Genomic DNA, 23298 nt, shown 5'->3' with positions numbered 1-23298 from the left:
TAAGGGTCTGACACAGAGTATATAGATTGTGCTGTGAGATAAACATACACAAGGGTCTGACACAGAGTATATAGATTGTGCTGTGAGATAAACATACACAAGGGTCTGACACCGAGTATATAGATTGTGCTGTGAGATAAACATACATAAGGGTCTGACACAGAGTATATAGATTGTGCTGTGAGATAAACATACATAAGGGTCTGACACAGAGTATATAGATTGTGCTGTGAGATAAACATACACAAGGGTCTGAGACCGAGTATATAGATTGTGCTGTGAGATAAACATACATAAGGGTCTGATACAGAGTATATAGATTGTGCTGTGAGATAAACATACACAAGGGTCTGATACAGAGTACATAGATTGTGCTGTGAGATAAACATACAGAAGGGTCTGACACAGAGTATATAGATTGTGCTGTGAGATAAACATACACAAGGGTCTGACACAGAGTATATAGATTGTGCTGTATGCGGTGTCAGACCCTTGTGTATGTTTGTCTCACAGCACAATCTATATACTCTGTGTCAGACCCTTATGTATGTTTATCTCACAGCACAATCTATATACTCTGTGTCAGACCCTTATGTATGTTTATCTCACAGCACAATCTATATACTCTGTGTCACACCCTTATGTATGTTTTTCTCACAGCACAATCTATATACTCTGTGTCAGACCCTTGTGTATGTTTATCTCACAGCACATACTATATACTCTGTGTCAGACCCTTATGTATGTTTATCTCACAGCACAATCTATATACTCAGTGTCAGACCCTTATGTATGTTTATCTCACAGCACAATCTATATACTCTGTGTCAGACCCTTGTGTATGTTTATCTCACAGCACAATCTATATACTCTGTGTCAGACCCTTGTGTATGTTTATCTCACAGCACAATCTATATACTCTGTGTCAGACCCTTGTGTATGTTTATCTCACAGCACAATCTATATACTCTGTGTCAGACCCTTATGTATGTTTATCTCACAGCACAATCTATATACTCTGTGTCAGACCCTTGTGTATGTTTATCTCACAGCACAATCTATATACTCTGTGTCAGACCCTTGTGTATGTTTATCTCACAGCACAATCTATATACTCTGTGTCAGACCCTTGTGTATGTTTATCTCACAGCACAATCTATATACTCTGTGTCAGACCCTTATGTATGTTTATCTCACAGCACAATCTATATACTCTGTGTCAGACCCTTGTGTATGTTTATCTCACAGCACAATCTATATACTCTGTGTCAGACCCTTGTGTATGTTTATCTCACAGCACAATCTATATACTCGGTGTCAGACCCTTGTGTATGTTTATCTCACAGCACAATCTATATACTCTGTGTCAGACCCTTATGTATGTTTATCTCACAGCACAATCTATATACTCTGTGTCAGACCCTTATGTATGTTTATCTCACAGCACAATCTATATACTCTGTGTCAGACCCTTATGTATGTTTATCTCACAGCACAATCTATATACTCTGTGTCAGACCCTTGTGTATGTTTATCTCACAGCACATACTATATACTCTGTGTCAGACCCTTGTGTATGTTTATCTCACAGCACAATCTATATACTCTGTGTCAGACCCTTATGTATGTTTATCTCACAGCACAATCTATATACTCTGTGTCAGACCCTTGTGTATGTTTATCTCACAGCACAATCTATATACTCGGTGTCAGACCCTTATGTATGTTTATCTCACAGCACAATCTATATACTCTGTGTCAGACCCTTATGTATGTTTATCTCACAGCACATACTATATACTCTGTGTCAGACCCTTGTGTATGTTTATCTCACAGCACAATCTATATACTCTGTGTCAGACCCTTATGTATGTTTATCTCACAGCACAATCTATATACTCTGTGTCAGACCCTTATGTATGTTTATCTCACAGCACAATCTATATACTCTGTGTCAGACCCTTGTGTATGTTTATCTCACAGCACAATCTATATACTCTGTGTCAGACCCTTGTGTATGTTTATCTCACAGCACAATCTATATACTCTGTGTCAGACTCTTGTGTATGTTTATCTCACAGCACAATCTATATACTCAGTGTCAGACCCTTACGTATGTTTATCTCACAGCACAATCTATATACTCAGTGTCAGACCCTTACGTATGTTTATCTCACAGCACAATCTATATACTCAGTGTCAGACCCTTGTGTATGTTTATCTCACAGCACAATCTATACACTCTGTGTCAGACCCTTATTTATGTTTATCTCACAGCACAATCTATATACTCTGTGTCAGACCCTTATGTATGTTTATCTCACAGCACAATCTATATACTCTGTGTCAGACCCTTGTGTATGTTTATCTCACAGCACAATCTATATACTCTGTGTCAGACCCTTATGTATGTTTATCTCACAGCACAATCTATATACTCTGTGTCAGACCCTTGTGTATGTTTATCTCACAGCACAATCTATATACTCTGTGTCAGACCCTTGTGTATGTTTATCTCACAGCACAATCTATATACTCTGTTGCAGACCCTTATGTATGTTTATCTCACAGCACAATCTATATACTCTGTGTCAGACCCTTGTGTATGTTTATCTCACAGCACAATCTATATACTCTGTGTCAGACCCTTACGTATGTTTATCTCACAGCACAATCTATATACTCAGTGTCAGACCCTTACGTATGTTTATCTCACAGCACAATCTATATACTCAGTGTCAGACCCTTGTGTATGTTTATCTCACAGCACAATCTATACACTCTGTGTCAGACCCTTATTTATGTTTATCTCACAGCACAATCTATATACTCTGTGTCAGACCCTTATGTATGTTTATCTCACAGCACAATCTATATACTCTGTGTCAGACCCTTGTGTATGTTTATCTCACAGCACAATCTATATACTCTGTGTCAGACCCTTATGTATGTTTATCTCACAGCACAATCTATATACTCGGTGTCAGACCCTTATGTATGTTTATCTCACAGCACAATCTATATACTCTGTGTCAGACCCTTGTGTATGTTTATCTCACAGCACAATCTATATACTCTGTGTCAGACCCTTGTGTATGTTTATCTCACAGCACAATCTATATACTCTGTTGCAGACCCTTATGTATGTTTATCTCACAGCACAATCTATATACTCTGTGTCAGACCCTTGTGTATGTTTATCTCACAGCACAATCTATATACTCTGTGTCAGACCCTTACGTATGTTTATCTCACAGCACAATCTATATACTCAGTGTCAGACCCTTACGTATGTTTATCTCACAGCACAATCTATATACTCAGTGTCAGACCCTTGTGTATGTTTATCTCACAGCACAATCTATATACTCTGTGTCAGACCCTTATGTATGTTTATCTCACAGCACAATCTATATACTCTGTGTCAGACCCTTATGTATGTTTATCTCACAGCACAATCTATATACTCTGTGTCAGACCCTTGTGTATGTTTATCTCACAGCACAATCTATATACTCTGTGTCAGACCCTTATGTATGTTTATCTCACAGCACAATCTATATACTCGGTGTCAGACCCTTATGTATGTTTATCTCACAGCACAATCTATATACTCTGTGTCAGACCCTTGTGTATGTTTATCTCACAGCACAATCTATATACTCTGTGTCAGACCCTTGTGTATGTTTATCTCACAGCACAATCTATATACTCTGTTGCAGACCCTTATGTATGTTTATCTCACAGCACAATCTATATACTCTGTGTCAGACCCTTGTGTATGTTTATCTCACAGCACAATCTATATACTCTGTGTCAGACCCTTATGTATGTTTATCTCACAGCACAATCTATATACTCTGTGTCAGACCCTTGTGTATGTTTATCTCACAGCACAATCTATATACTCTGTGTCAGACCCTTGTGTATGTTTATCTCACAGCACAATCTATATACTCTGTGTCAGACCCTTATGTATGTTTATCTCACAGCACAATCTATATACTCTGTGTCAGACCCTTATGTATGTTTATCTCACAGCACAATCTATATACTCTGTGTCAGACCCTTATGTATGTTTATCTCACAGCACAATCTAAATACTCTGTGTCAGACCCTTATGTATGTTTATCTCACAGCACAATCTATATACTCTGTGTCAGACCCTTGTGTATGTTTATCTCACAGCACAATCTATATACTCTGTGTCAGACCCTTATGTATGTTTATCTCACAGCACAATCTATATACTCTGTGTCAGACCCTTGTGTATGTTTATCTCACAGCACAATCTATATACTCTGTGTCAGACCCTTGTGTATGTTTATCTCACAGCACAATCTATATACTCTGTGTCAGACCCTTGTGTATGTTTATCTCACAGCACAATCTATATACTCTGTGTCAGACCCTTATGTATGTTTATCTCACAGCACAATCTATATACTCTGTGTCAGACCCTTGTGTATGTTTATCTCACAGCACAATCTATATACTCTGTGTCAGACCCTTGTGTATGTTTATCTCACAGCACAATCTATATACTCTGTGTCAGACCCTTATGTATGTTTATCTCACAGCACAATCTATATACTCTGTGTCAGACCCTTGTGTATGTTTATCTCACAGCACAATCTATATACTCTGTGTCAGACCCTTATGTATGTTTATCTCACAGCACAATCTATATACTCTGTGTCAGACCCTTATGTATGTTTATCTCACAGCACAATCTATATACTCTGTGTCAGACCCTTGTGTATGTTTATCTCACAGCACAATCTATATACTCTGTGTCAGACCCTTGTGTATGTTTATCTCACAGCACAATCTATATACTCTGTGTCAGACCCTTCTGTATGTTTATCTCACAGCACAATCTATATACTCTGTGTCAGACCCTTATGTATGTTTATCTCACAGCACAATCTATATACTCTGTGTCAGACCCTTATGTATGTTTATCTCACAGCACAATCTATATACTCGGTGTTAGACCCTTGTGTATGTTTATCTCACAGCACAATCTATATACTCTGTGTCAGACCCTTATGTATGTTTATCTCACAGCACAATCTATATACTCTGTGTCAGACCCCTGTGTATGTTTATCTCACAGCACTATCTATATACTCTGTGTCAGACCCTTCTGTATGTTTATCTCACAGCACAATCTATATACTCTGTGTCAGACCCTTATGTATGTTTATCTCACAGCACAATCTATATACTCTGTGTCAGACCCTTATGTATGTTTATCTCACAGCACAATCTATATACTCTGTGTCAGACCCTTGTGTATGTTTATCTCACAGCACAATCTATATACTCTGTGTCAGACCCTTGTGTATGTTAATCTCACAGCACAATCTATATACTCTGTGTCAGACCCTTATGTATGTTTATCTCACAGCACAATCTATATACTCGGTGTTAGACCCTTGTGTATGTTTATCTCACAGCACAATCTATATACTCTGTGTCAGAACCTTGTGTATGTTTATCTCACAGCACAATCTATATACTCTGTATCAGACCCTTGTGTATGTTTATCTCACAGCACAATCTATATACTCTGTATCAGACCCTTATGTATGTTTATCTCACAGCACAATCTATATACTCGGTGTCAGACCCTTATGTATGTTTATCTCACAGCACAATCTATATACTCTGTGTCAGACCCATGTGTATGTTTATCTCACAGCACAATCTATATACTCTGTGTCAGACCCTTGTGTATGTTTATCTCACAGCACAATCTATATACTCTGTTTCAGACCCTTATGTATGTTTATCTCACAGCACAATCTATATACTCTGTATCAGACCCTTATGTATGTTTATCTCACAGCACAATCTATATACTCTGTATCAGACCCTTATGTATGTTTATCTCACAGCACAATCTATATACTCGGTGTCAGACCCTTATGTATGTTTATCTCACAGCACAATCTATATACTCTGTGTCAGACCCATGTGTATGTTTATCTCACAGCACAATCTATATACTCTGTGTCAGACCCTTGTGTATGTTTATCTCACAGCACAATCTATATACTCTGTGTCAGACCCTTATGTATGTTTATCTCACAGCACAATCTATACACTCTGTGTCAGACCCTTATGTATGTTTATCTCACAGCACAATCTATATACTCTGTGTCAGACCCTTATGTTTGTTTATCTCACAGCACAATCTATATACTCTGCGTCAGACCCTTGTGTATGTTTATCTCACAGCACAATCTATATACTCTGTGTCAGACCCTTGTGTATGTTTATCTCACAGCACAATCTATATACTCTGTGTCAGACCCTTATGTATGTTTATCTCACAGCACAATCTATACACTCTGTGTCAGACCCTTATGTATGTTTATCTCACAGCACAATCTATATACTCTGCGTCAGACCCTTGTGTATGTTTATCTCACAGCACAATCTATATACTCTGTGTCAGACCCTTGTGTATGTTTATCTCACAGCACAATCTATATACTCTGTGTCAGACCCTTGTGTATGTTTATCTCACAGCACAATCTATATACTCTGTGTCAGACCCTTGTGTATGTTTATCTCACAGCACAATCTATATACTCTGTGTCAGACCCTTATGTATGTTTATCTCACAGCACAATCTATACACTCTGTGTCAGACCCTTATGTATGTTTATCTCACAGCACAATCTATATACTCTGTGTCAGACCCTTATGTATGTTTATCTCACAGCACAATCTATCTACTCTGTGTCAGACCCTTATGTATGTTTATCTCACAGCACAATCTATATACTCGGTGTTAGACCCTTGTGTATGTTTATCTCACAGCACAATCTATATACTCTGTGTCAGACCCTTATGTATGTTTATCTCACAGCACAATCTATATACTCTGTTTCAGACCCTTGTGTATGTTTATCTCACAGCACAATCTATATACTCTGTGTCAGACCCTTATGTATGTTTATCTCACAGCACAATCTATATACTCTGTGTCAGACCCTTGTGTATGTTTATCTCACAGCACATACTATATACTCTGTGTCAGACCCTTGTGTATGTTTATCTCACAGCACAATCTATATTCTCTGTGTCAGACCCTTGTGTATGTTTATCTCACAGCACAATCTATATACTCTGTGTCAGACCCTTATGTATGTTTATCTCACAGCACAATCTATATACTCTGTGTCAGACCCTTGTGTATGTTTATCTCACAGCACAATCTATATACTCTGTGTCAGACCCTTATGTATGTTTATCTCACAGCACAATCTATACACTCTGTGTCAGACCCTTATGTATGTTTATCTCACAGCACAATCTATATACTCTGTGTCAGACCCTTATGTATGTTTATCTCACAGCACAATCTATATACTCTGTGTCAGACCGTTGTGTATGTTTATCTCACAGCACAATCTATATACTCTGTGTCAGACCCTTATGTATGTTTATCTCACAGCACAATCTATATACTCTGTGTCAGACCCTTATGTATGTTTATCTCACAGCACAATCTATATACTCTGTGTCAGACCCTTGTGTATGTTTATCTCACAGCACAATCTATATACTCTGTGTCAGACCCTTATGTATGTTTATCTCACAGCACAATCTATATACTCTGTGTCAGACCCTTATGTATGTTTATCTCACAGCACAATCTATATACTCTGTGTCAGACCCTTATGTATGTTTATCTCACAGCACAATCTATCTACTCTGTGTCAGACCCTTGTGTATGTTTATCTCACAGCACAATCTATATACTCGGTGTCAGACCCTTGTGTATGTTTATCTCACAGCACAATCTATATACTCTGTGTCAGACGCTTGTGTATGTTTATCTCACAGCACAATCTATATACTCTGTGTCAGACCCTTGTGTATGTTTATCTCACAGCACAATCTATATACTCTGTGTCAGACCCTTGTGTATGTTTATCTCACAGCACAATCTATATACTCTGTGTCAGACCCTTATGTATGTTTATCTCACAGCACAATCTATATACTCTGTGTCAGACCCTTGTGTATGTTTATATCACAGCACAATCTATATACTCTGTGTCAGACCCTTGTGTATGTTTATCTCACAGCACAATCTATATACTCTGTGTCAGACCCTTATGTATGTTTATCTCACAGCACAATCTATATACTCTGTGTCAGACCCTTATGTATGTTTATCTCACAGCACAATCTATATACTCTGTGTCAGACCCTTGTGTATGTTTATCTCACAGCACAATCTATATACTCTGTTTCAGACCCTTGTGTATGTTTATCTCACAGCACAATCTATATACTCGGTGTCAGACCCTTATGTATGTTTATCTCACAGCACAATCTATATACTCTGTGTCAGACCCTTGTGTATGTTTATCTCACAGCACAATCTATATACTCTGTTTCAGACCCTTGTGTATGTTTATCTCACAGCACAATCTATATACTCTGTGTCAGACCCTTGTGTATGTTTATCTCACAGCACAATCTATATACTCTGTGTCAGACCCTTATGTATGTTTTTCTCACAGCACAATCTATATACTCTGTGTCAGACCCTTATGTATGTTTATCTCACAGCACAATCTATATACTCTGTGTCAGACCCTTATGTATGTTTATCTCACAGCACAATCTATATACTCTGTGTCAGTCCCTTGTGTATGTTTATCTCACAGCACAATCTATATACTCTGTGTCAGACCCTTATGTATGTTTATCTCACAGCACAATGTATATACTCTGTGTCAGACCCTTATGTATGTTTATCTCACAGCACAATCTATATACTCAGTGTCAGACCCTTATGTATGTTTATCTCACAGCACAATCTATATACTCGGTGTCAGACCCTTATGTATGTTTATCTCACAGCACAATCTATATACTCTGTGTCAGACCCTTATGTATGTTTTTCTCACAGCACAATCTATATACTCGGTTGGTAAGGCTTTCGGTGCTAACGAGCAGTTTATGCTCACCGCTCACCTACAAACAACGCTGGTATTACAGGTTATTACAAACCCGGCTTTATCCGCAGAATAGTGAGTGGGAGCAAAATTTAGCTCCGCATCTCACCTCAATACCAGCGTTGCCTACGGTAGCGGTAAGCTGGCTAAACGTGCTTGTGCGCGATTTCCCCAAAGGAATCAATGGGGCTGAGCTGGCTGAAAAAAAACCTAACACCTGCAAAAAAGCAGCGTTCAGCTCCTAACGCAGCCCCATTGATTCCTTTGGGGAAATACTTTTTATGTCTACACCTAACACCCTAACATGAACCCCGAGTCTAAACACCCCTAACCTTACACTTATTAACCCCTAATCTGCCGCCCCCGACATCGCCGACACCTGCATTATATTATTAACCCCTAATCTGCCGCTCCGGACACCGCCGCCACCTACATTATACTTATGAACCCCTAATCTGTCGCCCCCAACATCGCTGATACCTACATTATAATTATTTACCCCTAATCTGCCATCCCCAATGTCGTCGCAACCTACCCAAAATTATTAACCCCTAATCTGCCGCCCCCAATGTCGCCGCCACTATAATAAAGTTATTAACCCCTAAATCTAAGTCTAACCCTAAACCTAAACCCCACTAACTTAAATATAATTTAAATAAATCTAAATAAAGCCTAATCATTAACTAAATTATTCCTATTTAAAACTAAATACTTACCTATAAAATAAACCCTAAGCTAGCTACAATATAACTAATAGCTACATTGTATCTAGCTTAGGGTTTATTTTTATTTTACAGGCAACTTTGTATTTATTTTAACTAGGTACAATAGTTATTAAATAGTTATTAACTATTTAATAGCTACCTAGCTAAAATAAAAAATAAGTACAAATTTACCTGTAAAATTAAACCTATCCTAAGTTACAATTACACCTAACACTACACTATAATTAAACTCAGTACGGACCCCCCCCCCCCCACTAAATTACAGAAAATAATAAAATAATTACAAGTTTTTTAAACTAATTACACCTAATCTATTCCCCCTAATAAAATAAAAAATCAGCCAATAGGATTGAGCTTGCATTCTATTGGCTGATTGGAACAGCCAATAGAAGGCGAGCTCAATCCTATTGGCTGATTAGATCAGCCAATAGGTTTTTTTCTACCTTAATTCCGATTGGCTGATAGAATTCTATCAGCCAATCGGAATTGAAGGGACGCCATCTTGGATGACATCACTTAAAGGTACCGTCATTTAGTCATCGGATGTCGTTGGAAGAGGATGCTCTGCGTCGGATGTCTTGAAGATGGACCCGCTCCACTCCGGATGGATGAAGATATAAGATGCCGGCTGGATGAAGACTTCTGCCCGTCTGGAGGACCTCTTCTGCCCGGATAGGATGAAGACTTCTGCCCGTCTGGAGGACCACTTCTGCCCGGTTAGGTGAAGACGTCTCAAGGTAGGGTTATCTTCAGGGGGTTAGTGTTCGGTTTTATTAAGGGGGGATTGGGTGGGTTTTAGAGTAGGGTTGGGTGTGTGGGTGGTGGGTTTTAATGTTGGGGGGGTATTGTATTTTCTTTTACAGGTAAAAGAGCTGATTACTTTGGGGCAATGCCCCGCAAAAGGCCCTTTTAAGGGCTATTTGTAATTTAGTATAGGGTAGGGATTTATTTTTATTTTGGGGGGCTTTTTATTTTATTAGGGGGATTAGATTAGGTGTAATTAGTTTAAAAAACTTGTAATTATTTTATTATTTTCTGTAATTTAGTGTGGTTTTTTCCGTACTTTAGTTTATTTAATTTAATTGTAATTAATTGTAGTTAATTTAGGTAATTAATTTAATTATAGTGTAGTGTTAGGTGTTAGTGTAACTTAGGTTAGGTTTAATTTTACAGGTGAATTTGTATTTATTCTAGCTCGGTAGTTATTAAATAGTTAATAACTATTTAGTAACTATTCTACCTAGTTAAAATAAATACAAACTTGCCTGTAAAATAAAAATAAACCCTAAGCTAGCTACAATGTAACGATTAGTTATATTGTATGTAGCTTAGGGTTTATTTTACAGGTAAGTATTTAGTTTTAAATAGGAATAATTTAGTTAATGATAGTAATTTTATTTAGATTTATTTAAATTATATTTAAGTTAGGGGGGTTAGGTTTAGGGTTAGACTTAGATTTAGGGGTTAATACATTTACGGCTAGATTTAGAGTTTTGTCGGTAACGACCCGAAAAGCTAACGCCGGCTTTTTTCTGGCCGCACCATAAAAATAACTCTGGTATTGAGAGTCCACATAAAGGCTGCGTTAGGCTCCAAAAAAGGAGCGTAGAGCATATTTAACGCAGCTTCAACTCTCGATACCAGAGTTGCTTACGCAAGCGGCCAGCCTCAAAAACGTGCTCGTGCACGATTCCCCCATAGAAAACAATGGGGCTGTTTGAGCTGAAAAAAAACTAACACCTGCAAAAAAGCCGCGTTCAGCTCCTAACGCAGCCCCATTGTTTTCTATGGGGAAACACTTCCTACGTCTGCACCTAACACTCTAACATGTACCCCGAGTCTAAACACCCCTAACCTTACACTTATTAAGATAGGAGCTTACCTGTGTCTGACGATAAGCCTGCTCCTAATAAATACTCTATTTCATCTACCTTGAAGACTCTGCATTCTTTTTCCTCTTTTCACTTACACTTATTAACCCCTAATCTGCCGCCCCCGCTATCGCTGACCCCTGCATATTTTTTTAACCCCTAATCTGCCGCTCCGTAAACCGCTGCTACTTACATTATCGATATGTACCCCTAATCTGCTGTCCTTAACACCGCCGACCCCTATATTATATTTATTAACCCCTAATCTGCCCCCCACAACGTCGCCTCCACCTGCCTACACTTATTAACCCCTAATCTGCCGACCGGACCGCACCTCTATTATAATAAAGTTATTAACCCCTAATCCGCCTCACTAACCCTATAATAAATAGTATTAACCCCTAATCTGCCCTCCCTAACATCGCCGACACCTAACTTCAAACATTAACCCCTAATCTGCCGACTGGAGCTCACCGCTATTCTAATAAATGTATTAACCCCTAAAGCTAAGTCTAACCCTAACACTAACTCCCCCCTAAGTTAAATATAATTTAAATCTAACGAAATTAATTATCTCTTATTAAATAAATGATTCCTATTTAAAGCTAAATACTTACCTGTAAAATAAATCCTAATATAGCTACAATATAAATTATAATTATATTATAGCTATTTTAGGATTAATATTTATTTTACAGGCAACTTTGTAATTATTTTAACCATGTACAATAGCTATTAAATAGTTAAGAACTATTTAATAGTTACCTAGTTAAAATAATAACAAAATTACCTGTAAAATAAATCCTAACCTAAGTTACAATTAAACCTAACACTATACTATCATTAAATTAATTAAATAAAATACCTATAATTACCTACAATTAAACCTAACACTACACTATCAATACATTAATTAAATACAATATCTACAAATAACTACAATGAAATAAACTAACTAAAGTACAAAAAATAAAAAGAACTAAGTTACAAAAAATAAAAAAATATTTACAAACATAAGAAAAATATTACAACAATTTTAAACTAATTACACCTACTCTAAGCCCCCTAATAAAATAACAAAGACCCCCAAAATAAAAAATGCCCTACCCTATTCTAAATTACTAAAGTTCAAAGCTCTTTTACCTTACCAGCCCTGAACAGGGCCCTTTGCGGGGCATGCCCCAAGAAGTTCAGCTCTTTTCCCTGTAAAAAAAAACATACAATACCCCCCCCAACATTACAACCCACCACCCACATACCCCTAATCTAACCCAAACCCCCCTTAAATAAACCTAACACTAAGCCCCTGAAGATCATCCTACCTTGTCTTCACCTCACCAGGTATCACCGATCCGTCCTGGCTCCAAAATCTTCATCCAACCCAAGCGGGGGCTGGCGATCCATCATCCGGTGGCTGAAGAGGTCCAGAAGAGGCTCCAAAGTCTTCATCCTATCCGGGAAGAAGAGGCGATCCGGACCGGCAACCATCTTGATCCAAGCGGCATCTTCTATCTTCATCCGATGACGACCGGCTCCATCCTGAAGACCTCCACCGCGGACCCATCTTCTTCCGGCGATGTCCAACTGAAGAATGACGGTTCCTTTAAGGGACGTCATCCAAGATGGCGTCCCTCGAATTCCGATTGGCTGATAGGATTCTATCAGCCAATCGGAATTAAGGTAGGAATATTCTGATTGGCTGATGGAATCAGCCAATCAGAATCAAGTTCAATCCGATTGGCTGATCCAATCAGCCAATCAGATTGAGATCGCATTCTATTGCCTGTTCCGATCAGCCAATAGAATGCGAGCTCAATCTGATTGGCTGATTGGATCAGCCAATCGGATTGATCTTGATTCTGATTGGCTGATTCCATCAGCCAATCAGAATATTCCTACCTTAATTCCGATTGGCTGATAGAATCCTATCAGCCAATTGGAATTCGAGGGACGCCATCTTGGATGACGTCCCTTAAAGGAACCGTCATTCTTCAGTTGGACGTCGCCGGATGAAGATGGGTCCGCGGTGGAGGTCTTCAGGATGGAGCCGGTCCTCATCGGATGAAGATAGAAGATGCCGCTTGGAAGATGATGGTTGCCGGTCCGGATCTACTCTTCTTCCCGGATAGGATGAAGACTTTGGAGCCTCTTCTGGACCTCTTCAGTGGATGTCTAGCCCCCGCTTGGGTTGGATGAAGATATCGGAGCCAGGACGGATCGGTGTGATACCCGGTGAGGTGAAGACAAGGTAGGATGATCTTCAGGGGCTTAGTGTTAGGTTTATTTAAGGGGGGTTTGGGTTAGATTAGGGGTATGTGGGTGGTGGGTTGTAATGTTGGGGGGGGGTATTGTATGTTTTTTTTTACAGGCAAAAGAACTGAACTTCTTGGGGCATGCCCCGCAAAGGGCCCTGTTCAGGGCTGGTAAGGTAAAAGAGCTTTGAACTTTAGTAATTTAGAATAGGGTAGGGCATTTTTTATTTTGGGGTTCTTTGTTATTTTATTAGGGGGCTTAGAGTAGGTGTAATTAGTTTAAAATTGTTGCAATATTTTTCTTATGTTTGTAAATATTTTTTTATTTTTTGTAACTTAGTTCTTTTTTATTTTTTGTACTTTAGTTAGTTTATTTCATTGTAGTTATTTGTAGGAATTGTATTTTATTTATTTATTGATAGTGTAGTGTTAGGTTTAATTGTAACTTAGGTTAGGATTTATTTTACAGGTAATTTTGTTATTATTTTAACTAGGTAACTATTAAATAGTTATTAACTATTTAATAGCTATTGTACCTGGTTAAAATAATTACAAAGTTACCTGTAAAATAAATATTAATCCTAAAATAGCTACAATGTAATTATAATTTATATTGTAGCTATATTAGGATTTATTTTACAGGTAAGTATTTAGCTTTAAATAGGAATAATTTATTTAATAAGAGTTAATTAATTTCGTTAGATTAAAATTATATTTAATTTAGGGGGGTGTTAGGGTTAGACTTAGCTTTAGGGGTTAATACATTTATTAGAATAGCGGTGAGCTCCAGTCGGCAGATTAGGGGTTAATAATTGAAGTTAGGTGTCGGCGATGTTAGGGAGGACAGATTAGGGGTTAATACTATTTATTATAGGGTTAGTGAGGCGGATTAGGGGTTAATAACTTTATTATAGTAGCGGTGCGGTCTGCTCGGCAGATTAGGGGTTAATAAGTGTAGGCAGGTGGAGGCGACGTTGAGGGGGGCAGATTAGGGGTTAATAAATATAATATAGGGGTCGGCGGTGTTAGGGGCAGCAGATCAGGGGTACATAGTTATAATGTAGCTGGCGGCTCTTTGCGGTCGTCAGATTAGGGGTTAATTATTGTAGGTAGCTGGCGGCGACGTTGTGGGGGCAGATTAGGGGTTAATAAATATAATATAGGGGTCGGCGGTGTTAGGGGCAGCAGATTAGGGGTACATAAGGATAACGTAGTTGGCGGTCGGCAGATTAGGGGTTAAACAAATTTAATCGAGTTGCGGCGATGTGGGGGGACCTCGGTTTAGGGGTACATAGGTAGTTTATGGGTGTTAGTGTACTTTAGAGTACAGTAGTTAAGAGCTTTATAAACCGGCGTTAGCCCAGAAAGCTCTTAACTACTGACTTTTTTCCTGCGGCTGGAGTTTTGTCCTTAGATTTCTAACGCTCACTTCAGACACGACTCTAAATACCGGAGTTAGAAAAATCCCATTGAAAAGATAGGATACGCAATTTACGTAAGGGGATCTGCGGTATGGAAAAGTCGCGGCTGAAAAGTGAGCGTTAGACCCTTTTTTGAGTGACTCCAAATACCGGAGGTAGCCTAAAATCAGCGTTAGGAGCCTCTAACGCTGGTTTTCACGGCTAATGCCAAACTCTAAATCTAGGCCTTAGTATAGTGTTGGCGATGTTAGTGATGGCAGATTAGGGATTAATAAAATGTAATTAGTGTTTGCGAGGCAGGAGTGCGACGGTTTAGGGGTTAATATATTTATTAAAGTGGCGGGATGTCCAGTCGGCAGATTAGGGGTTAACATTTTTATTTGTGTTTTTGCCATGTGGGGGGGGGGGGGGGGCTAGGGTTAGGGGTTAATAGGTAGTTTATGGGTGATAGTGTACTTTTTAGCACTTTAGTTAAGAGCTTTATGTTACGGCGTTAGCCAATAAAACTCTTAACTACTGACTTTTAAATGCGGTAGGAGTCTTGACAGGAGAGGGGCTACCGCTCACTTTTTCCAAGACTCGTAATACCGGCGTTAGGAAAATCCCATTGAAAAGATAGGATACGCAATTTATGTAAGTGGATTTGCGGTATGTTCGAGTCGCGGAAAAAAAGTGAGCGGTACACCTGTACCTGCATGACTCGTAATACCAGCGGGCATTAAAAAGCAGCGTTGGGACCTCTTAACGCCGCTTTTTAAGGCTAACGCAAGACTCGTAATCTAGGCGATATTATACTCTAATCCGCCCTCCCCCCACATCGCAATGTCTAAAAAAAAAAAGCTTATTAACCTCTTATCCGCCATTCCTCCACATCGCTAACTACCTAATAAACACATTAACCCCTAAATTGTCATGGCCAGCAACGCAAACACCTAAATAACTTAATGTCTAATCCGCCAACCCCCACAACGCAAAGTATCTAATTACACTATTAACCCCTAACCCCCCACAACACAAAGGGGCCGAATTATCATTGTGCCAGCGGACATGATCCGATATTGCAGATAATTTCCGCTGCACATCGATAAATGCTGACAGCATACGCTCTCTGCATTTAATATTGCACCAGCAGTTCTTGTGAACTGTTGGTGCAATGCCGCCCCCTGCAGATTTGCCGCTAGCAGAGTGGGTCTATTAACCCGATCGTATTCTATCGGATTGATTTCTGGCAATGTCTGTCTGCCGCCTCAGAGCAGGCGGACAGGTTATGGAACAGCGGTCTTTAGACCGTTGCTTCATATCTTGTGTTTCCAGTGAGCCTGAAGGCGAGCCAGAAACACGGGGCATCCAGCGCCATACGGAGCTTAATAAATATGCCCCTAAGTATGTTTTAAAACTATTAACCCCTAAACTGCCAACCCCACACATTGCAAAGTATTAACCTAATAAATAAGCGCCCTAACACCCTGTAACTTAACCCCAATTAAAATATGCTTAAATTAAAAAGATACTACCTTAAAAAAATACAAAAAATAAGAACCTAAATTACAAAAAAAAAAAAAAAAGCTAAGATTACAGAAAATAACAAACAAAATTATCCAAAATAAAAAGTTATTCCCAATTTAATACCCCCTTAAGAAAAATAAACTTTAAAAAACAAAATAGCCATAAACATTTACAATATAATCTAGATTCTAGATGCTGTGAATAATATTGTCTTTCATTACTTCGCTATCTCTATAGATATTAGAAATCTCCTTACCGCTAGGCACAAATATGTTTGCCAGAATTGCAGCCCCAGCCAGTATTAACGTTGCAGCTTGGAGGACGCGACGTCCTAAATAAGTCATGACAAAGTAGGAGACAAATTTGGCTGGTATGTCAACTATCCCAAAAATAACCTGCATTAGGAAGATGCTCACTCCAAATTTCTGCAGGTCCATGGCAAGTCCATAATAACCAAAACTGGTTGAGAACCTGCAAGAAGGGGGCAAGAACCATAATGTTGGGACATTGTTTATCTGATAACATGATAGAGTAACACATGCAATATTCTATAACCTACCATGTCATTGATATACAAAATGATATACCTCTAATCGTGGGGGTTTTAATGAGGTCGAAGACTGTGTACGTAGTCTTTCTAGCAGCTTTGATTTCCCTCTGCATATTATACTTGACAATCTACCGAGAAAAGAAAATAGGGGCGATTAGTCAACCTATTCTTTAATGAACGCATTTAAATGAAGTAAAAGATGTGGTAAAGTTCACCTCAGCGGTTAATCTGTCACCCTCCTCTTTCTTGTTGTTGATCCTAGCAACTTTTTTCAGTTCCTTAACAGCCTGGTCGGTTTTCCCGGAGAGAACAAGCCATCGGCCGGACTCGGGGATCCACCTGAAACCAAGGACTGGGTTGTCTTAAGCATGGATAAAACCTCATTTTATTTTGAGGTGCAGTGTGTGAAATAATGATGATTTGAATCGACTCTAAGAAATCGAACATACCAAGAATATAAAAAGTAGAAAAAGAAAGGAACAGATGCCGCCAGCTGCAACCAGTACCAATCACGGATTAGGAAAGCCAAGCCCACAAGGACCAGTTGCCCAACAGTGTAACAGTAGCCAGTCATTGTGCTGGTGAAGGCGCGATTCCGTGTTGGGATCCATTCTACAACTATAGACACATTATTACATGAAGTCACTATTATTACATGAAGTCACCATTATTACATGAAGTCACTATTATTACATGAAGTCACTATTATTACATGAAGTCACCATTATTACATGAAGTCACTATTATTACATGAAGTCACTATTATTACATGAAGTCACCATTATTACATGAAGTCACTAGTATTACATGGTCACCATTATTACATGAAGTCACTATTATTACATGAAGTCACTAGTATTACATGGTCACCATTATTACATGAAGTCACTATTATTACATGAAGTCACCATTATTACATGAAGTCACTAGTATTACATGAAGTCACTATTATTACATGAAGTCACCATTATTACATGAAGTCACTAGTATTACATGGTCACCATTATTACATGAAGTCACTATTATTACATGAAGTCACTATTATTACATGAAGTCACTAGTATTACATGAAGTCACTATTATTACATGAAGTCACCATTATTACATGAAGTCACTATTATTACATGGTCACCATTATTACATGAAGTCACTATTATTACATGGTCACCATTATTACATGAAGTCACTATTATTACATGAAGTCACTATTATTACATGAAGTCACCATTATTACATGAAGTCACTAGTATTACATGAAGTCACTATTATTACATGAAGTCACTATTATTACATGAAGTCACCATTATTACATGAAGTCACTATTATTACATGAAGTCACTATTATTACATGCAGTCACTATTATTACATGAAGTCACACATTATTACATGAAGTCACTATTATTACATGAAGTCACTATTATTACATGAAGTCACTATTACATGAAGTCACTATTATTACATGAAGTCACCATTATTACATGAAGTCACTATTACATGAAGTCACCATTATTACATGAAGTCACTATTATTACATGAAGTCACCATTATTACATGAAGTCACTATTATTACATGAAGTCACCATTATTACATGAAGTCACTATTATTACATGAAGTCACTAGTATTACATGAAGTCACTATTATTACATGAAGTCACCATTATTACATGAAGTCACTATTATTACATGAAGTCACCATTATTACATGAAGTCACTAGTATTACATGAAGTCACTATTATTACATGAAGTCACTATTATTACATGAAGTCACCATTATTACATGAAGTCACTATTATTACATGAAGTCACTAGTATTACATGAAGTCACTATTATTACATGAAGTCACTATTATTACATGAAGTCACTAGTATTACATGAAGTCACTATTATTACATGAAGTCACTAATATTACATGAAGTCACTATTTTTACATGAAGTCACCATTATTACATGAAGTCACTATTATTACATGAAGTCACTATTATTACATGGTCACCATTATTACATGAAGTCACTATTATTACATGAAGTCACTATTATTACATGGTCACCATTATTACATGAACTCACTATTATTACATGAAGTCACTATTATTACATGAAGTCACCATTATTACATGAAGTCACTATTATTACATGAAGTCACCATTATTACATGAAGTCACTATTATTACATGAAGTCACTAGTATTACATGAAGTCACTATTATTACATGAAGTCACCATTATTACATGAAGTCACTATTATTACATGAAGTCACTATTATTACATAAAGTCACCATTATTACATGAAGTCACTATTATTACATGGTCACCATTATTACATGAAGGCACTATTATTACATGAAGTCACTATTATTACATGAAGTCACCATTATTACATGAAGTCACTATTATTACATGAAGTCACTAGTATTACATGAAGCCACTATTACATGAAGTCACCATTATTACATGAAGTCACTATTATTACATGAAGTCACTATTATTACATGAAGTCACCATTATTACATGAAGTCACTATTATTACATTAAGTCACTATTATTACATGGTCACCATTATTACATGAAGTCACTATTATTACATGAAGTCACTATTATTACATGGTCACCATTATTACATGAAGTCACTATTATTACATGGTCACCATTATTACATGAAGTCACTATTATTACATGAAGTCACTATTATTACATGGTCACCATTATTACATGAAGTCACTATTATTACATGAAGTCACCATTATTACATGAAGTCACTATTATTACATGAAGTCACCATTATTACATGAAGTCACTATTATTACATTAAGTCACTATTGTTACATGGTCACCATTATTACATGAAGTCACTATTATTACATGAAGTCACTATTATTACATGGTCACCATTATTACATGAAGTCACTATTATTACATGGTCACCATTATTACATGAAGTCACTATTATTACATGAAGTCACTATTATTACATGGTCACCATTATTACATGAAGTCACTATTATTACATGAAGTCACCATTATTACATGAAGTCACTATTATTACATGAAGTCACCATTATTACATGAAGTCACTATTATTACATGAAGTCACCATTATTACATGAAGTCACTATTATTACATGAAGTCACCATTATTACATGAAGTCACTATTATTACATGAAGTCACTATTATTACATGGTCACCATTATTACATGAAGTCACTATTATTACATGAAGTCACCATTATTACATGGTCACCATTATTACATGAAGTCACTATTATTACATGAAGTCACTATTATTACATGAAGTCACCATTATTACATGAAGTCACTAGTATTACATGAAGTCACTATTATTACATGAAGTCACTATTATTACATGAAGTCACCATTATTACATGAAGTCACTATTATTACATGAAGTCACCATTATTACATGAAGTCACTATTATTACATGAAGTCACTATTATTACATGAAGTCACTATTATTACATGGTCACCATTATTACATGAAGTCACCATTATTACATGGTCAACATTATTACATGATGTCACTATTATTACATGAAGTCACTATTATTACATGGTCACCATTATTACATGAAGTCACTATTATTACATGAAGTCACCATTATTACATGAAGTCACTATTATTACATGAAGTCACTATTATTACATGCAATCCTTAAAATGGTCTAACTCCTCATATGATTAGTGCTAAATATTAACCTTTTTGCTACTGTTTATGTGACAAATATTTCAGAATGTATCTCTACAAACATTAATGAAGATAACAATTATAGACATGTAGGGCAAATTCAAACTTTCATGATTCAGAGAGTAACATTTCTTTTTACTTCTATCAAATTTACTTTTTTTCTTTTGTATCTTTTGTTGAATAGTTGCTTCTTTCCGTGAAAGCATACTGAGGTAGGCTCAGGGGCATGTATGTTTTTAAACACTATATAGCAGCACATTTTTAAGCACTTATACAGCAACCTGTAGAGAACACTGTCAGCTCTGCTGCACATACAGTTTGGATGTTTCTTATCCAAATATCCAGTTTGTGTTCAGTATTCTTTATTAAAAAGTGCTTCTAGCTATACAGCGTTAGTTTGGTTTTCTATAGAGTTCTACAATAGAGTGGGTGAAACAACTGCATTCTAAAGGTGGGACAATGTATTTTCTAATAAAAATACAGAGGATAAAAGGATAATATTTAAAAATTTGTTAAATAAATATACATATCAACACATACCATATGGTTATAAAAATAAAAATAAAAAAACAAAGCCGTTACGCTAAATAAAAATGTGTTAAGAGAAATTAGGAAAAAATGTAGGGCTTTTAAATTATTAAAAGACTCAGCATACAATATTTATAAGAAATGTGACAATGCATGCAAAAAAGCAAACAAATTAGCCAAAATTGAAAATGAAAAATTAATTGCCAAGGATTCTAAGTCTAACCCTAAAAGGTTCTTTAAGTACATAAATAGCAAAAAATCTAAGAAGGATAATATAGGTTCATTAAAATGCGTGGAGGGTAGCATGATAAATAATGACAGGGAGAAGGCTGAGGTACTAAACCAGTTTTTTTCTTCATTATACACAAGAGAGGAACCATTGAATGATACTTTGGAACAGAATAGAACATGCCAGGCCATACCATTAACTGGGTTATGTTTAGAGGATATCAGGAAAAAACTGGAAAATATTAAGGTAAATAAAACTACAGGCCCAGATGGAATACACCCAAGGGTGTTAAGGGAACTTAGCACTGTTATAGACAAACCTCTACTCTTAATTTTTCAAGACTCATTATCCTCAGGCATGGTACCCCAGGATTGGCGTAAAGCTGATGTGGTGCCACTCTTCAAAAAGGGAAGCAGGGATGATCCAGGAAGCTATAGACCAGTTAGTCTGACATCAATAGTGGGGAAGATATTTGAAGGGATTATAAGGGATTATATTGATGAGCATATTCGTTTAAACAAGATTATGAGTTCTAATCAGCATGGTTTTAGGATAAATAGATCATGTCAAACTAATCTAATTAGATTCTACGAGGATGTAAGTAATAATATAGATAAAGGGGAATCAGTTGATGTGATATACTTAGATTTTGCAAAGGCGTTTGATACAGTGCCACATGAGAGATTAATGCACAAAATTAAGGGACTGGGAATAGCTGAAAATGTTAGCTCATGGATAAATAACTGGATAAAAGATAGGGAGCAACGAGTAGTAGTAAATGGATCATACTCAGATTGGACAAAGGTAATCAGTGGCGTCCCCCAGGGATCAGTACTGGGCCCTATTCTTTTTAATATTTTTATAAATGACTTGGAGCAAGGATTAAATAGCGACATCTCTATTTTTGCAGATGATACTAAGTTAAGTAAGGTCATTAGGTCAGAGCAGGACAAACTCTCTTTACAAAGGGATTTGCTAAAATTAGAACTATGGGCAAGTGAATGGAAAATGAGATTTAATACGGAAAAATGCAAGGTTCTACATTTTGGAAGTAAAAATAAGCAGGCTACGTATTTTTTAAATGGGACAAGACTTAGCCAAACACTCTCTGGTCTTTTTGGTGAATATTTAATAAATCAAGCGTGACGTTTCGGGGACACACTCCCCTTCCTCAGACAAACAAAAACTGCATTCAACTGAAAATTTAAACAAAATAAGCCCCTCCCCCAGTGAAAAAATTGCGCCAAAAACAGTTGTCATGGTGATCCTCATGTTTTATGTTATCTGGTGTCCATCTAGGCTGTTAAACACAAACACTATTAATCACTAGACACTGCACTAATTACATTATGTACACAGTTCACCTCAACCAGGGTGCTAGGGGACACGTGTGGGATATATATATGGGGATGTATATGTATCACTATTTTGAGACGCTATTATTGTGTGATGCCATTATAACACAGCACATTATGAGAATGAATGTATTTGTCACATGTAATTTCTCACATGAAATGCTCTCT

The 23298-nt window shown here is 37.1% G+C and overlaps 1 protein-coding gene across 1 annotated transcript in view; it reads right to left on the bottom strand.

The window, feature by feature from the left end:
* Positions 1–23298, bottom strand: part of LOC128635702 (solute carrier family 22 member 6-B-like) — a 149733-nt gene that overhangs the window by 6850 nt on the left and 119585 nt on the right. Inside the window, exons 4-7 of the mRNA XM_053688828.1 lie at positions 17762–17930; positions 17528–17651; positions 17322–17440; positions 17019–17233 (exon numbers count right to left, since the gene is read on the bottom strand). Coding sequence (XP_053544803.1) covers positions 17019–17233; positions 17322–17440; positions 17528–17651; positions 17762–17930 — 627 coding nt within the window. The remainder of the gene's footprint in view (positions 1–17018; positions 17234–17321; positions 17441–17527; positions 17652–17761; positions 17931–23298) is intronic.

Source organism: Bombina bombina, chromosome 7, assembly GCF_027579735.1.
Source record: "Bombina bombina isolate aBomBom1 chromosome 7, aBomBom1.pri, whole genome shotgun sequence".
Lineage (NCBI taxonomy): Eukaryota > Metazoa > Chordata > Amphibia > Anura > Bombinatoridae > Bombina > Bombina bombina.
Note: the sequence above shows the minus strand (reverse complement) of the source record. Positions and strands in the feature narration are given on the sequence as shown.